The sequence below is a fragment of the Symphalangus syndactylus genome, chromosome 12 (genome assembly GCF_028878055.3).
Source record: "Symphalangus syndactylus isolate Jambi chromosome 12, NHGRI_mSymSyn1-v2.1_pri, whole genome shotgun sequence".
NCBI lineage: Eukaryota > Metazoa > Chordata > Mammalia > Primates > Hylobatidae > Symphalangus > Symphalangus syndactylus.
The window spans coordinates 53,661,417-53,675,908 of record NC_072441.2 but is presented as its reverse complement, the minus strand read 5'-3'; the positions used below and the strand labels follow the sequence as shown (position 1 = coordinate 53,675,908).

General features: G+C 36.2%; 2 protein-coding genes across 4 annotated transcripts in view; both read left to right on the top strand.

The window, feature by feature from the left end:
- The window catches only part of DBT (dihydrolipoamide branched chain transacylase E2), an 86,711-nt gene extending 85,308 nt beyond the window's left edge, over positions 1-1,403 (top strand). Inside the window, exon 16 of the mRNA XM_063625600.1 lies at positions 491-1,403. The gene's annotated coding sequence lies outside the window, so the exon portion shown is untranslated. The remainder of the gene's footprint in view (positions 1-490) is intronic.
- A 3,459-nt stretch (positions 1,404-4,862) lies between these two features.
- The window catches only part of LRRC39 (leucine rich repeat containing 39), a 29,212-nt gene continuing 19,582 nt past the window's right edge, over positions 4,863-14,492 (top strand). For 2 of the 3 annotated variants that reach the window (XM_063625624.1, XM_063625623.1), the window contains exons 1-2: positions 4,863-4,939; positions 13,310-13,502. In XM_063625624.1, coding sequence (XP_063481694.1) covers positions 13,390-13,502 — 113 coding nt within the window. In that variant the 5' untranslated portion in view covers positions 4,863-4,939; positions 13,310-13,389. Of the gene's footprint in view, positions 4,940-11,230; positions 13,503-14,492 lie in introns of those variants that run through there. The other variant, XM_063625622.1, reaches the window with a different exon arrangement.

Here is a 14,492-nt window from a genome sequence, read left to right as displayed (position 1 = left end):
TTGTACCACTGCACTCTAGCCTGAGCAACACAGTGAGATCCTGCCTCAAAAAAGGCTGCAAGAAAACAGCATGATAGCCAGGTGCAGAGGCACAGTCCTATAGTCCCAGCTACTAGAGAGGCTAAGGCAGGAGGATTGCTGGAGCCCAGGAGTTCAATGCCAGCCTGGGCAACATAGTGAGACCCTGTCTCTAAAAATACAAATAAGTAAAACAGTATGGTACTGGCATAAAAACAGACACAGACCAATGGAACAGAATAGAGAGCCCAGAAATAAATTCGTACATTTATCATCAATTGATTTTTTGTTTGTTTTGAGACAGGGTCTCCCTTTGTCACCCAGGCTGAAGTGCAGTGATGCTATCATAGCTTACCGCAGCCTTGAGCTGTTGGGCTCAAAGGATCCTCCTGCCTCACCTTCCTGAGTAGCTAAGATTACAGGTGTGCCCCATCATGCCCAGCTAATTAAAAGTTTATTTTTTTTTTTGCAGAGGCAGGGGCTTGCTATGTTGCCCAGGTTGGTTTCAAACTCCTGACCTCAAGCAATCCACACATCTCAGCCTGGCAATGTGCTTGGATTACAGGTATGAGCCAATATGCCCAGCCAATAGTCAACTGATTTTTGACAAAAGTGCCAAGAACACACAATCAGCAAAGAACACTCTCGTCACTCAATGGTGTTGAGACAACTGGATATCCATATACAGAGGAATAAAACTAATATTTCATGCTACATTAAAAAATAAACTACAAATGAATTAAAGACTTAAATATAAGACCTAAAACTGTAAAACTACTAGAAGAAACCGTAGAAGAAAAGCTCCATGACATTTATCCGGGCAATGGTTTTTTTGGATACAAATCCAAAAGCACAGGCAACAAAAACATATATTGACAAATGGGATTACATCAAACTAAAAATCTCTTGCGTGGCCAAGGACACAATCAACAGAGTGAAGAGACAACCTGTCTGCAAATCATACATCTGGTAAGGGGTTAATTAAAAAAAAAAAAAAGAAAGAAACTCAACTCGGCAATGAGAAAACAAAGAACTCAATTTAAAAATTGGCAAAGGATCTGAGTAGACATTTCTCCAAAGAAGACATAAAAATATCCAACAGTTATATGAAAAAGTGCCCCAGATCAAAAATCACAGTGAGATATCACCTCACACCTGTTAGAATGACTGTTATCAAAAAGACCAAAGATAACACGTGTTGGAGAGGATGTGGAGAAAAGGAAACCCTTGCACATTGTTGGTGGGAATGTAAATTAGTACAGCCCTTGTGAAAAACAGTATGGAGGTTCCTAAAAAAAATTAAAAATTAAAAAACTACTATAGGCTCCATTAATCCCAGTACTAAGTACATATCCAAAATAAAGGAAATCAATATGTCAAACAGATACCTGCACCCTGATGCTTATTACAGTATTATTCACACTAGCCAAGATGAAATGAACCTGAGTGTTCATCAACAGATGAATGGATAAAGAAAATGCATATGTACACAATGGAGTGTTATTCAGCCTTGAAAAAGGAAGAAATCCTGTCACTAGCAACAACATGAATAAATGTGGAAGACATTATATTAAGTGAAATAAGCCAGGAACAGAAACACAAATATACCACTTAATTTCACTTGTATGTGGGGTCTAAAAAAGTTGAACTCATAGAAGTAAAAAATATGTTGGTTACCAGGGACTTGAGGGAGGGGTTGGGGAAACAGACAAACAAACTACCTATTTTGAAATTTTTTTATAGCAGTCTGAGCAGACTAAGACAGACCCTTACCCAATACCATGTATAAAAATTAACTCAAAACAAAGACCTAAATGTTAAGATCCAAAACTATAAAACTCTAAGAAGGAAACAGGTGAAAAGCTTCACAACATTGGATTTGGCAATGATTTGTTGGATAAGACATCAAAAGCATAGGCCACAAAAGAAAAGTGAAGTGGATCAGGCCTGTAATCCCAGTACTTTGGGAAGCAGAAGTGGGAGGATTGCTTGAGGCTGGGGGGTTGAGGTTACAGTGAGCTATGATTGCGCCACTGCACTTCAGTCTGGGTAACAGAGTGAGACCCTGTCTCTTAAAGATAGACTGGATATCATAAAATTTTTTAAATTTGTGCATCAAAAGACACTATTAAGAGAGTAAAAAGGCAACCCACAGGAGAAAATATTTGCAAGTATTATATCTAATAAGAGATTAATATCCAGAATACTGTCATTCACCACTTAATGATGGGGATACATTCTGAGAAATGCCTCATTTGGTGGTTTTGCCATTGTGAGAACAACATAGAGTGTATTCTGTGTGATAAAATACACATAACATTAAATTTACCATCTTGATCATTTTTAAGTGTACAGTTCAGTGGTATTAAACACATTCATAATATTGTGCAACCATCACCACCATCTATCTCCATTTTTTTTTTATTTGTCCTTTTGTAACTGGCTTACTTAGCATAATGTCCTCAAGAATCATCTACGTTGTAACCTTTGTCGGAATTCCAGAATTACATCACAGTACTTGCCTAGTTAAGGAGTTGCTGCTGCTGACCCCAGAACCAGCTACATCTGCTGAGGTTAGGCAACTTTTGCAGCCAAAACAAACCCCAGAATATACTGCCTTTGCTGCTACCCATGCCAGCAAAACTGGACACCAGCGACACGAGTCACCCAACAGAGCCCTTTGTTGGTGTATATAATTAGTGGAACCTTAGTAGTGTATAAAATTAGTCACATACCTCATTCCAGTAGCAAGCGAGGCTGGGATTTTTTTTTCCCCCTTCAAATTCTACCTTGGAAAGGTAGATTCATGATGTGGGGGATTATAAAAATGTGGATGGTGTTCACAATACTTTGGACAGTCATAAATGACAGATAGATATTCATTATATAGTGCCTGTCTCTTCGCATTCACTTTCTGCATCCCTCCAAAGTCACCAAAATTCTGGCTAATTTGTGTCATAAATAGCTCAGGCATCTATTCACTTTCTCTATCCTCCCTGGCATTTCTTTAGTGTAAGTCACTCCATGGGGATGGGAAATAAAAGGAGATAAGGGAAGGAGAAGAGAGATGCCTTGAAATTTGTGGGTTCTCTATAAATACTGTCAAATTAAAATTTAATTGTAGGTAGTGCCAAAGGCAGAAAGAAATCTAAATTTTCTCCAAGGTAACAATATATTGTTCTTTTTAACTGAAACAAAACTCCCTGGATCTCTCTCTCTCTCTCTCTTTTGTTTTTTTTTTTTTTCCTTCAGACAAGGAAGGCTCTGTTGCCCAGGCTGGAGTGCAGTGGCACCATCACAGCTTGACCTCCCTGGCTCAAGGTATCCTCCCACCTCAGTCTCTTAAGTAGCTGAGACTACATATACACACAACTACACTTGGCTAGTTTTATTTTATTTTATTTTGTTTTATTCTATTCTGTTCTATTCTATTCTATTCTATTCTATTCTATTCTATTCTATTCTATTCTATTCATGTTATTTTATTTTTATGGAGACAGGGCCACCATGCCTGGCTACTTTAATTTTTTTTTTTTTTTTTTTTTTTTTTTTTGGTACAGACAAGGTCTCACTCTGTTGCTCAGGCTGGTCTCCAGCTCCTGGGCTCAAGTGATCCTACCATCTTGGCCACTCAAAGTGCTGGAATTACAGGTGTGAGATCTTGATTTTTACTTATGAACACATCCAAGCACTCTGTATGTGTTGGGTGGTGTACACTCTCAGGACAGGGAAGTTAGAGTTTCTATTGTGGCCATGGCTTCTTTACTCTTTCTGTGATCTTGAGCAGTCCCACAACTCTTAGAACTGAATTCATTATAGAAGTGTTAGAGAATTTCTGTGAGATAATCAGGCATAAATTTTTAAAGCACTAATATTGCTGAGATGTCCAAATGACTACATAAATTATGATCCACCTACACGCTAAACTGCTATGTAGCCATTAAAAGAATGACGCTGCTCTAAATATACTACTATGAAACAGTTTCCAAGATATCCTGAGTGAAGAAAAGACAGTATAGAACAATGTATATAGTATGCTACCATTTTTGTATGTGTGCATGCCTTCACATCTGTGTGCTTTTAAGGGATATAGGCATATTTAAGCTTGTAAATTCACAGACCATCTTTGTAAAGGTACACAAAGAACTGGCAATAGTGGTTGCCTTCAGAGAAGCGAAGTTGAAGAAAACCTCCCTACTGGAGGCAGGGATGGTGGAAGGGGTGGGGGATGGAGAGGGTGGAGATTGAGCTTTTGAATTTTGTTCCATGTGCATATATTGTAAATTCAAAAAAAGAAAGATATAGTTTATTTTTTAAGAACCTGGAATTAAGTCCTATCTATGAAAGCTGAAGAGATCAAAGTGAGAGGTAATTTAATTTGAAGCCCAGGTACAGCAGAAGTTCAGGGCTTCTGTGTTACTCATGCTTATCCACACCTTTATTTTTTCTTTTTCTAAAGCATCTGGGTCTTTAGTTCAAATATTTGCAGATCCATGGTTTACTGGGTAGAATTTTTGTTATGGCATACATCAACATATTCCAAGTTTCTCTGCTTGGATGGAATAGATGCATTAAATTCTGTGAAATGATTAAGCTGTAAAAAGTAGAAGGACTTTGAATAGGCATTATTTTTCAGGATCTTAGAAATAGTTATGCCTGATACTTTTATAATGTCTGTAGTATAGTTTTGCAGTCCACAGAATGCACTCACATACGTTATCAGCTGATCCGTCGCAAAGAAGCCTCATGTGATTCTTTCTATTCTCAGCTTTGTCCATGAACTAAAATTAGAACTAGGCTGACATTACGTTTCACTTGGTTACAGCTGACTGGGGATTTTAATTATTTGGAGCCACATTGAAAAAAAATTTCCCCCTGCAATCTACTCTTAACTGATAGTCACTAACTTTGGTTATGTGTGGTAAGTATTTGACAATGGTAAGTATTTTTCAAAAACACTTTTCCTTTATTCTTCACATGTAAATGGATTGTTGCTGATACCTATACTGTGTCTGTATTGGTTGGAATGTCCAAACAAACGAATAGAATTTAAAAGTTTTTTTGTGTAGTGTTCATGGTCACTCATATAATTGTGCTCCTCTGGAAGATAGATTTCTCCAGAAGTAAGAAACAATTCTTCTGTAATTCTTTTCTATGCTTACCTCACTTGTCACACTATGTGCTTTTTTTCTATTATGGTAATAATCAGAGTAGAGAGCACAATCCTGTGCTGGAGGAAGAAATATATCATTATTGACTTGTGTTTCCCTAGGGGAAGTTGGTCGTTATAGGAAAACTGATGGATGAGCAACATTTAATGGCAAATGAGGAAATGAATTAGCAAATGGATGAATTGTTTTACATGTCTTCTAAAATACATGTATACATGTAGATACTTGGGATTTTAAAAATATTTTTATTTGGTTATTTAGCAAAAACTTCAAACTTTCTTAAATCAGAGACAATAAATTGTAAATTGGTTGCAATATGCTCAGGAAGTTGGATTACCAGTGTATGTATCCCAAGGTTTCTTCACAGCAAAGAGATCTTGCATTCTGTTCCTGAGTGAATTCGGCATGCCTTGCTTACAGACTCTCTCAACAATTTCCTGCCTATGCCAATTATTTATCAATTTTGAAATTTTAAACTTTTTTCTGTAATATAGTTCTCCTATTTCTTTGTCTGTCTCACACACATATATACTGCATAATATTAGTTTTAAAAAATCAATAATTTAGAAGAGGTTAATAATGAAAAGCAATATTATCTATCTGATTCTTCTGTATCACCAGTCCTGCTCCCTAGAAGTAATCATTTTAACCATTTTGGAATTTAGTTTTCGGTGGTTATCTCCATATTTCTCTTTTTTTTTCTTTTTCAAAGACAATTGCATGCTATTTTTAATCAACTTTAAACATTATCTGTGGAGCTTCATTATGAGAGGTGGGGATTAAGTTCCCTTACACTGCCATAGAGTTATATCCCTATTTTTAGCTTCTCTCTTGATTACCTTAATAACTTTAAGCAAATACTTTAATCTTTATTTCTTGTTCCATAAGGTACAGACAGTATCTGTTGATTCCCCACTTTGAAGATGTGGATATCGGTGTTCTTATCATTTACTTCTTTTCCTCATTTCCTTCTTCCACATTCTGTTAAAAGTACTGTCACTTTTATATTTTCAAGATATATGGCGTTTATATTCTGTTCTGTAACCCTCAATAAGTCTTCCTTACTTTTTTATAGATTGATTTATTTCAAAAGTTTAAGACCAATACATAGGCTTTACTATGTAATTTCTGTTTTCTGCAGAGCCAACATTTCTTTCTCAGTATCAATGTCATATTCATTGTCCTAAAGAAGAATGTTAAAATAGATTCTCCTTTCCTGCACTTCTATAAATGATAAAAAATCATGCCACATTTTGTTGGCTTTATATATGGACTGTGGCTTTCTTGTACAGTGTCTTCCTCAACACAATTTCTGACTTCCTTTCTTTTTGCTAATTGGGAGAAGAAATTTCATCTTTTCACCATATCTCCAGTGTCACACAGTTTTTTCCCCCTTAATTCTAGCTATTTTTATAATTCAATGGATGAATACTGCCATTCCTCTTTTTTTTTTTTTTTGAGACAGAGTTTCGTTCTTGTTGCCTGGTCTATAGTGCAGTGGTGTGATCTCAGCTCACTGCAACCTCTGCCTCCCGGGTTCAGATGATTCTCCTGCCTCAGCCTCCCAAGTAGCTGGGATTACAGGCATGTGCCACCACGCCTGGCTAATTTTATATATTTTTTAGTAGAGATGGGGTTTCACCATGTTGGTCAGGCTGGTCTTGAACTCCTGACCTCAAGCGATCCACCAGCCTCAGCCTCCCAAACTGCTGGGATTACAGGCGTGAGCCACCGTGTCCAGCTATTGCTTTTAAAACATTGTTTTACTTTAATTTTTTTACTATCTTGTAAAACATTGCTGGGAACAGTCTTGTTCATGTTTCCTGGTGGAGACACACCCTTCCTCTAGGTACATACCTTTGAATGGAATTGCTGGATCATAAGCTATGCTTATCTTCAATATTAGTACATAAGTATTTCAAAATAGTTCATACTAATTTACAATTTCACCAATATACCAGGAGTTCATGAGGATTTCTGTAACTCAAATTCTCACCAACACTTGTATAGTCAGCCTTTTGAATTTTAGCCATTCTGACAGATGTTCATTGGTATCTTATGTTTTTATTAAGGTGGAGCACAACTTCATATGTTTTTGGTCATTTGGATTTTTTTTCTCCACAGGGCAACTTCTACCATTTGGATTTTATTTTTTGAAAATTTCCTTTTCAATTGTATTTTTGTTGCCTTTTTCAGTTGATTTTAAGGAGTTTGTTATATATTATAGATGTAATCCATTGATGGTTATATATATTGCCAATATCTTCCCCCGCTAATGTACATGGTATTCCTTTTATTTTCTAAGTGGTGTCTTTCAATAGGTTCTTAATTGTAATGTAGTCCACTTTATCAATCTGTGTTAGGCTGTTCTTGCATTGCTATAAAGAAATACCTGGCCAGGCACAGCAGCTCATGTTTGTGATCCTAGCACTTCTGGAGGCCAATGCAGGAGGATCACTTGAGCCCAGGAGTTCAAGACCAGCCTGGAGAATGTGGAGACATCCCGTCACTACAAAAAAAAAAAAAAAAAAAAAACCTGGCACACTGGTTCTTGCCTGTAGTCCCAGCTATTCTGAAGGCTGAGGCAGAGGGGACCCAGGAGATCAAGGCTACTATAAGCCATGATTGTGCCACTACACTCCAGCCTTGGTGGCAGAGTAAGCCTGTCTCAAAAAAAACAAAAAACAAACAAAAAACCACAAAACAAACAAACAAAGAAATACCTGAAACTGGGTAAATTACAAAGAAAAGAGGTTTAATTGGCTCACGGTTCTGCAGGCTTTACAGGAAGCATGGTGCTGGCATCTGCTTCTCAGGGAGCTTTCAATCGTGGCGGAAGGCAAAGGGGGAAGCCTGCATCCCACAAGGCCAGAACAGTAGCAAAAGAGGGAGCAGTGGGAGGTGCCACACACTTAAAGAACCAGATCTCCCAAGAGCTCACTGTTTCAAGGACAGCACCATACCATGAGGGATCCTCCTCCATGATCCAATCACCTCCTACCTAGCCCCACCTCCAACGCTGGGGATTACAGTTCAACATGAGATTTGGTGGGAACATATATTCAAACTATATTGTGATATAGCATATCTTTTCCTTTATGGATATGCTTTGTATTCTGCTTTAAAAAGTGTTCTCTACTTTAAGGACATCAAGGTAAGTCCTATATTGTCACCTAAATGCTTTATTTTTTCTACTTTCACTTTTAGATCTACAATTCACATGGAATTAATTTTGGTAATATATAGATATTCAACTGCCCCAATATAATTTCTCTTAAAAAATTATTTCCATGGCCAGGTGTGGTGGCTCACACCTGTAATCCCAGCACTTTGGGAGGCCAAGGCAGGCAGATCACTTGAGCCCAGGAGTTCAAGATCAGCCTGGGCAACATGGTAAAACCCCATCTCTACAGAAAAATACAGAAATTAGCCAGGTGTGGTGGTGTGCGCCTGTAGTCCCAGCTAATTGGGAGGCTGAGGTGGGAGGATGGCTTGAACCCAGGAGGTGGAGGTTGTAGTGAGCCAAGATCATGCCACTGCTCTCCAGCCTGGGCAACAGAAACAGACCCTGTCTAAAAAAAAAAAAAAAAAATTCCACAATGTTCTGCAGTGCCTATGTGTATATGAGTCTGTTTCTGGGGTTCCTTATTCAGGTGCACTGATATGTTTGTCTATTGCACCAATAACATTATCTAGTACTATAGCTTTAAAAGAGATCTTGATGAATGTAGAATAAATCCTCCCACTCTAGTTTTCTTTGGCAAGAGTGTCTGGGCTATTTTGTATCCTTAGAATTGTCATTAAAAATTAGAAACTGATTGTCAGGTTGCTCCTCTCCTTCTCCGAATGAATTTTGTAGTGAGATTGATTATAGTTCAATGTGGGGATAATTGACATTTTTACAGATTGAGTCTTTTGATCAATGAATATGATGTATATCTCTTCATTTATTTAGGCCTTCTTTAATTTCACTCTAATTTTTAGTTTTCTGTATAGAAGTTTTACACATTCTGTTTATTGTTAAGAATTTGATTTTTATGCTATTGAAAATAGTATATTTTTAAGAATTTAATATCTATTTTCTGCTGGAATATAGACACATAATTGATTTTTCAATTTTTGGCCTCCCAAAGTGCTAGGATTACAGGCATGAGCCTCCATGCCTGGCCTTTTTTGTATTTTTTTAGTAGAGACAGGGTTTCACCATGTTCTCCAGGCTGGTCTTGAACGACTGACCTCAAGTGATCTGCCCGCCTCGGCCTCCCAAAGTGCTGGAATTACATGCATGAGCCACTGCACCTGGCCAGTATTTTCTTTTTCCTATATTGCCAGATATGGTTTGCCAGTATATGGTTTAGGACTTTTCTCCGTTAATATATTTGTTAGTGAGATTAGTCCGTATTTTTCTTTCTAGAATTACCATTCTTAGGGTTTGGTATCAAGCCTATGCTCATCTCATAATCTGAATTGGAGAGTATTTCTTTTCTATTCTCAGGAAGAGTTCATGCTATGATTAGTGTTATTTTTACCCCTCAAATGCTTGGTAGAATTTGCCATTGAAGTCATCTCTGGGACCAGCATTTTGTTTGTGGAGAGATTTTAGATTATTATTATTGTATTCTATTGTGTCATTTTAAAATTGTATACATGTATGTGTTGATCTATAATATTCCCTTTCTTCTGTTTTCTTTGTGTTTGTTTTGCTTTATCTAGCTTCTTGAGATGGATGTAAATTTTTTAGCCTCATTTCTTCTAAAATGTATACTTAAGGCTAGAAATTTCCCTCTACTACATTACCTATATTCCATACATTTTGATTTGTGGTATTTTTGTTAATTCAGTTCAAAATGCCTTCTAATTTCATGATGATAGCTTCTTTGACTGCAGGTTATTTAGAAGTGTGTTTCACGGATGGGTGCAGTAGCTCATGCCTGTAATCTCAGCACTTTGGGAGGCTGAGGTGGGAGGATCATTTGAGCCCAGGAGTTTGAGACCAGCCCGGGCAACATAGCAAGACCCCTGTCTTTACAAAAAAAAAAAAAAAAACCAGCCAGGCATGGTTGCACACATCTGTAGTCCCAGCTACTTGGAAGGCTGAGGCAGGAGGATTACTTAAGTCCTGGAGTTTGAGGCTGCAGTGAGTCGAGATTGCGCCTCTGCACTCCAGCCTATGGGACAGAACAAGACCATGTCTCAAAAAAAAAAAAAAAAAAAGAAGAAGGAAAGAAAAAAAAAAAGCGTGTTTCTTTAGCTGAAATAATATAGGCTTTTTTTCCAGGTATCTTTTCATTATTGATTTCTAGCAAGTTTATATTTTGATTAGAATAAAAACTTCATGCTACTTTAATCCCTTGAAATTGACTGAGACTTGCTCTATGACCCCAATATGAGATTTTTTTTCTGTGATTCTTCCATGTGTTTTTTAAAGCATTATGTATGCTGTCATTGTAGGATATAGTTCTTTATCATTTAAGCAAGTTTATTCATTGTGCGGTTCAAATTTTCAGTATTCTTCCTAAGTTTTAAACTGCTTGTGCAACCAATTGCTAAAAGAATTGTTAAAATATCCCACTTCAGTTCTGGATTCCTTGATTTTTCCCTTTAGTTCTGTCAATTTTCCTTTGTATATTTGGAAGCCATGTTATTAGAGGCATATAGTTTAAAGTTGTTTTATATTTCTTGTGGATTAAATCTTTTATTATGATATGATTGATCTTTTATATCTGTAAAGTATTTGTGCCTAAAGTCCATTTTGTCTGCTATTAATATATTGATACTAGCCTTCTTTTGCTTAGTGTTTGCATAGTACATCTTTCTCAGTTCTCAAAAAATTTAATTGATTAGCCAGATGTGGTGGCACATGCCTATACTTGCAGCTACCTGAGAGGCTGAGGCAGGAGGATCACTCGAGTCCAGAGGTCAAGGCTGCAGTGAGTCATATCCCGCCACTATATTCAAGCCTAGGTGATAGAGTGAGACCCTGTCTCAAAAGAGCAAAGAAGGAAAGAAGAAAGGGATGGAGGGAGGGAAGGAGGAAGGAAGAAAGGGAAGAAATAAAGATATAAAAAAGAAGAAAAAATTAATTGAAATATAATTCATATATAAATTCTCTCTTTTAGTGTACAGCTCAGTAGTTTTATTCAAGAGTTGTACAATCATCATCACTAATTCTAGAACATTTTCATCACTCAAAAAACCATACAGTTAGCAGTTACTCCGTATTTCCCCCTCTACAAATCCCCTGGGTACCACGAAGCTACTTTTTGAATCTACAGATTTCCCTATTCTGGACATTTCATATAAATGAGATCATACATGTGGTCTTTTGCATCTGACTTCTTTCACTTAGCATAATTTTATTCAAAGTTGATTTATACTGTGGCATGTATCTATACTTCATTCATTTTTATGGCCAAATGACATTCCATTGTATGGATATATCACATCTTGTTTATCCATTCATTAGTAGATGGCCATTTGTGTTGTTGCCACTTTTTAGCTATTATGAATACTGTTTCTATCAACATTCATGTACAGGATTTTGTGAGAACATGTGTTTTCATTTCTGTTGGGTATATACTTAGGAGTGGATCTTTCCCTGTTCTTGTACTGTCCACTTTTCTCTATCTTTATTTTTTAGGTGTGCCTCTCATAAACAACACTCAGGATTTTGTCTTTTCTTTAACTGGACAACCTTTGTATATTAACTTGGAACACTTAATCATCAGGGAAGTACAAATTATGACCACCCTGGGATATGGCTTTATGCAGTAATGGATGTATATCAACGGGGACCCTTATACAGTGGTAGTAAGAGTATAAATGGGCACAATCAATTTGGAAAACAATTTGGCTCTGTCTTATAAATTGGAACATTTACATACACTATGATCCAGTAATTCTAATTCTAGATATGTACCCAGTAGAAATAATTCCACTGGAACACCAAGAAGATAAAAACATTAATTTTAGAAACATTATTGCTTATAATAGCAAAGCTCTGGGACCCAAATATTCACATTCATTAGAATGGATAAACTGTGGGATAGTTATATATTTTGGAGATCATAGCATATGAATATATAAGATACTTTTCCTTTTTTTGAGCTATATAATTTCCCATGATATGGGTAGACTATAGTTTACTGATGAAATATTAGGTTGTTTACAATATTTTGCTGTTATGAAAAACACTGCAAATAACTTCAAAAATATTTGAGGGATAAATTACTAGAAGTGTGGATGAGCATTAGTGAGTTTAATAAATATTACCAAGTTTCTCTCCATACAGAATATAATAATACTACCATTGATGAAGGAAAGTGTCTGTTTCCCTATGTAGTTGCAAATTTTATTGCTTTCTTTTCCAGCTACACTACTTTCTATTTACTTTACTTCCTTTATGGTTTTCCTAAATGTTGAATAGAAGTGATTGTGAATGTCTTTGTATTCCTGAATTTGAAAGGAAATAATTCAAGTAATTGTGAATCAAATTCTTTTATTATTGCTAATTTGGTAAAAAATCAATACGATTATTTTAAGGCCGTAGGATATTCCATAAAATGTACCTACCATAATTTAATAACCATTCTCCTATTATTGAGTATTTTCCTTTCATTTCTGAGATTCAGGTCAAAATCCTTAATACTGCATCGTCCATTTGCAATTTATTTTACACAAAAGGAAACAATCCCAATATATTATCACTTAACTGAATTTCTACTTGTGCCTATGGTGTCCTGATTAGATTGATATCTCAAGATTCCAGTCTTTTTAAAAATCTCCATTATTTAACCATTTTCCTATAATTGGACATGAAGACTAGTTGCAGTTTTTCATTATTGTGAATTACATAGTAACAAAGGAATCATATATTAGATATGAGACTCCCAAGAAAATTGTCCATCTTCTTTAAAGCTTAATTTTCTCATCTATACATTAGTCAATAAAAGTACCTATATTATAGTATTTTATGAGAATTTTTAAATATGATATGGCATGTAAAGCATATAAAATAGTTTTTGGAGCATGGAATGTGTTCTATAAATATTAGCTATTATGATCACTATGGTACTCAATGAACAGTCTGAAACGTTGCTTTTTTTCTCTGGTACATTTAGGTCCTTTCTGAAATGGTATCTATGATTCAGCTATTCAAAACCTAATGAAGTTGGTGACTCTATGACAATGTGGAGAAATCATGACAGAAAATGTGGTTTGTACTGGGGCTGTCAATGCTGTAAAGGAAGTTTGGGAAAAAAGAATAAAGAAACTCAATGAAGACCTGAAGCGAGAGAAGGAATTTCAACACAAGTATGCTAAAACATATTTATTATTTTGAATTAGTGAAAATTCATATTATCATCACCATAAAAAAGAGCATTCTAAATGCCTTGTTATTGAATTTGATACAGAATTTTATTTACTGAAAACTCAAAATATACTTAAAGAAAACAGCTGACTCAATTAAATTTGTCTATGCGATAGGAGTCACAAAAAAATACAAATGTGAAAATAGTAGCTATCTTATACCCTCACAGAACTCTGTTTAACATTCATCAAAGTTTGATTAGTATCATATAGTCTAATTTTCAGGATTGTATGTTCAGCATTATATGCCCTAGGACCTAAAACAACATTTGGCAGTAGAAGGTACGGTAGATTCTCATTTATTTGAATAGCCATGTGTTCTAGCCAGAGTTGCTGGATCACTTGATTCCTTGATCTGGGCTATATTTATTTGACTCTCATTTCCCCTACCTCCATTTTATCTTACCTACTTTCCTGATTGGATGTCTCCAGAAAGTATTCTACTAATCCTGCAAAAATAGTCCCTTTCCTCATAGATTCATATAGTTCCATACAATTCTCATTCATTGTCTCTATCATTATTATTATTATTATTATTATTATTATTATTATTATTTTTGAAATGGAGATTCACTCTGTCGCCCAGGCTGGAGTGCAATGGCATGATCTCAGCTCACTGCAACCTCCGCCTCCCAGATTCAAGTGATTCTCCCTGCCTCAGCCTCCCAAGTAGCTAGAATTACAGGTGCATGCCACCACACTCAGCTAATTTTTGTATTCTTAGTAGAGGCAGGGTTTTGCCATGTTGGCCAGGCTGGTCTTGAACTCCTGACCTCAGGTGATCCACCCACCTTGGCTTCCCAAAGTGCTGGGATTACAGGCATGAGCCACCATGCCAGGCCATTGCCTCTTTCTAAACATTAAATTAGCAAATGTTATTTGCCAATGTCAGTTAGCAAATAACAGAAAATTCAACTAAAGATGGTTTAAGCG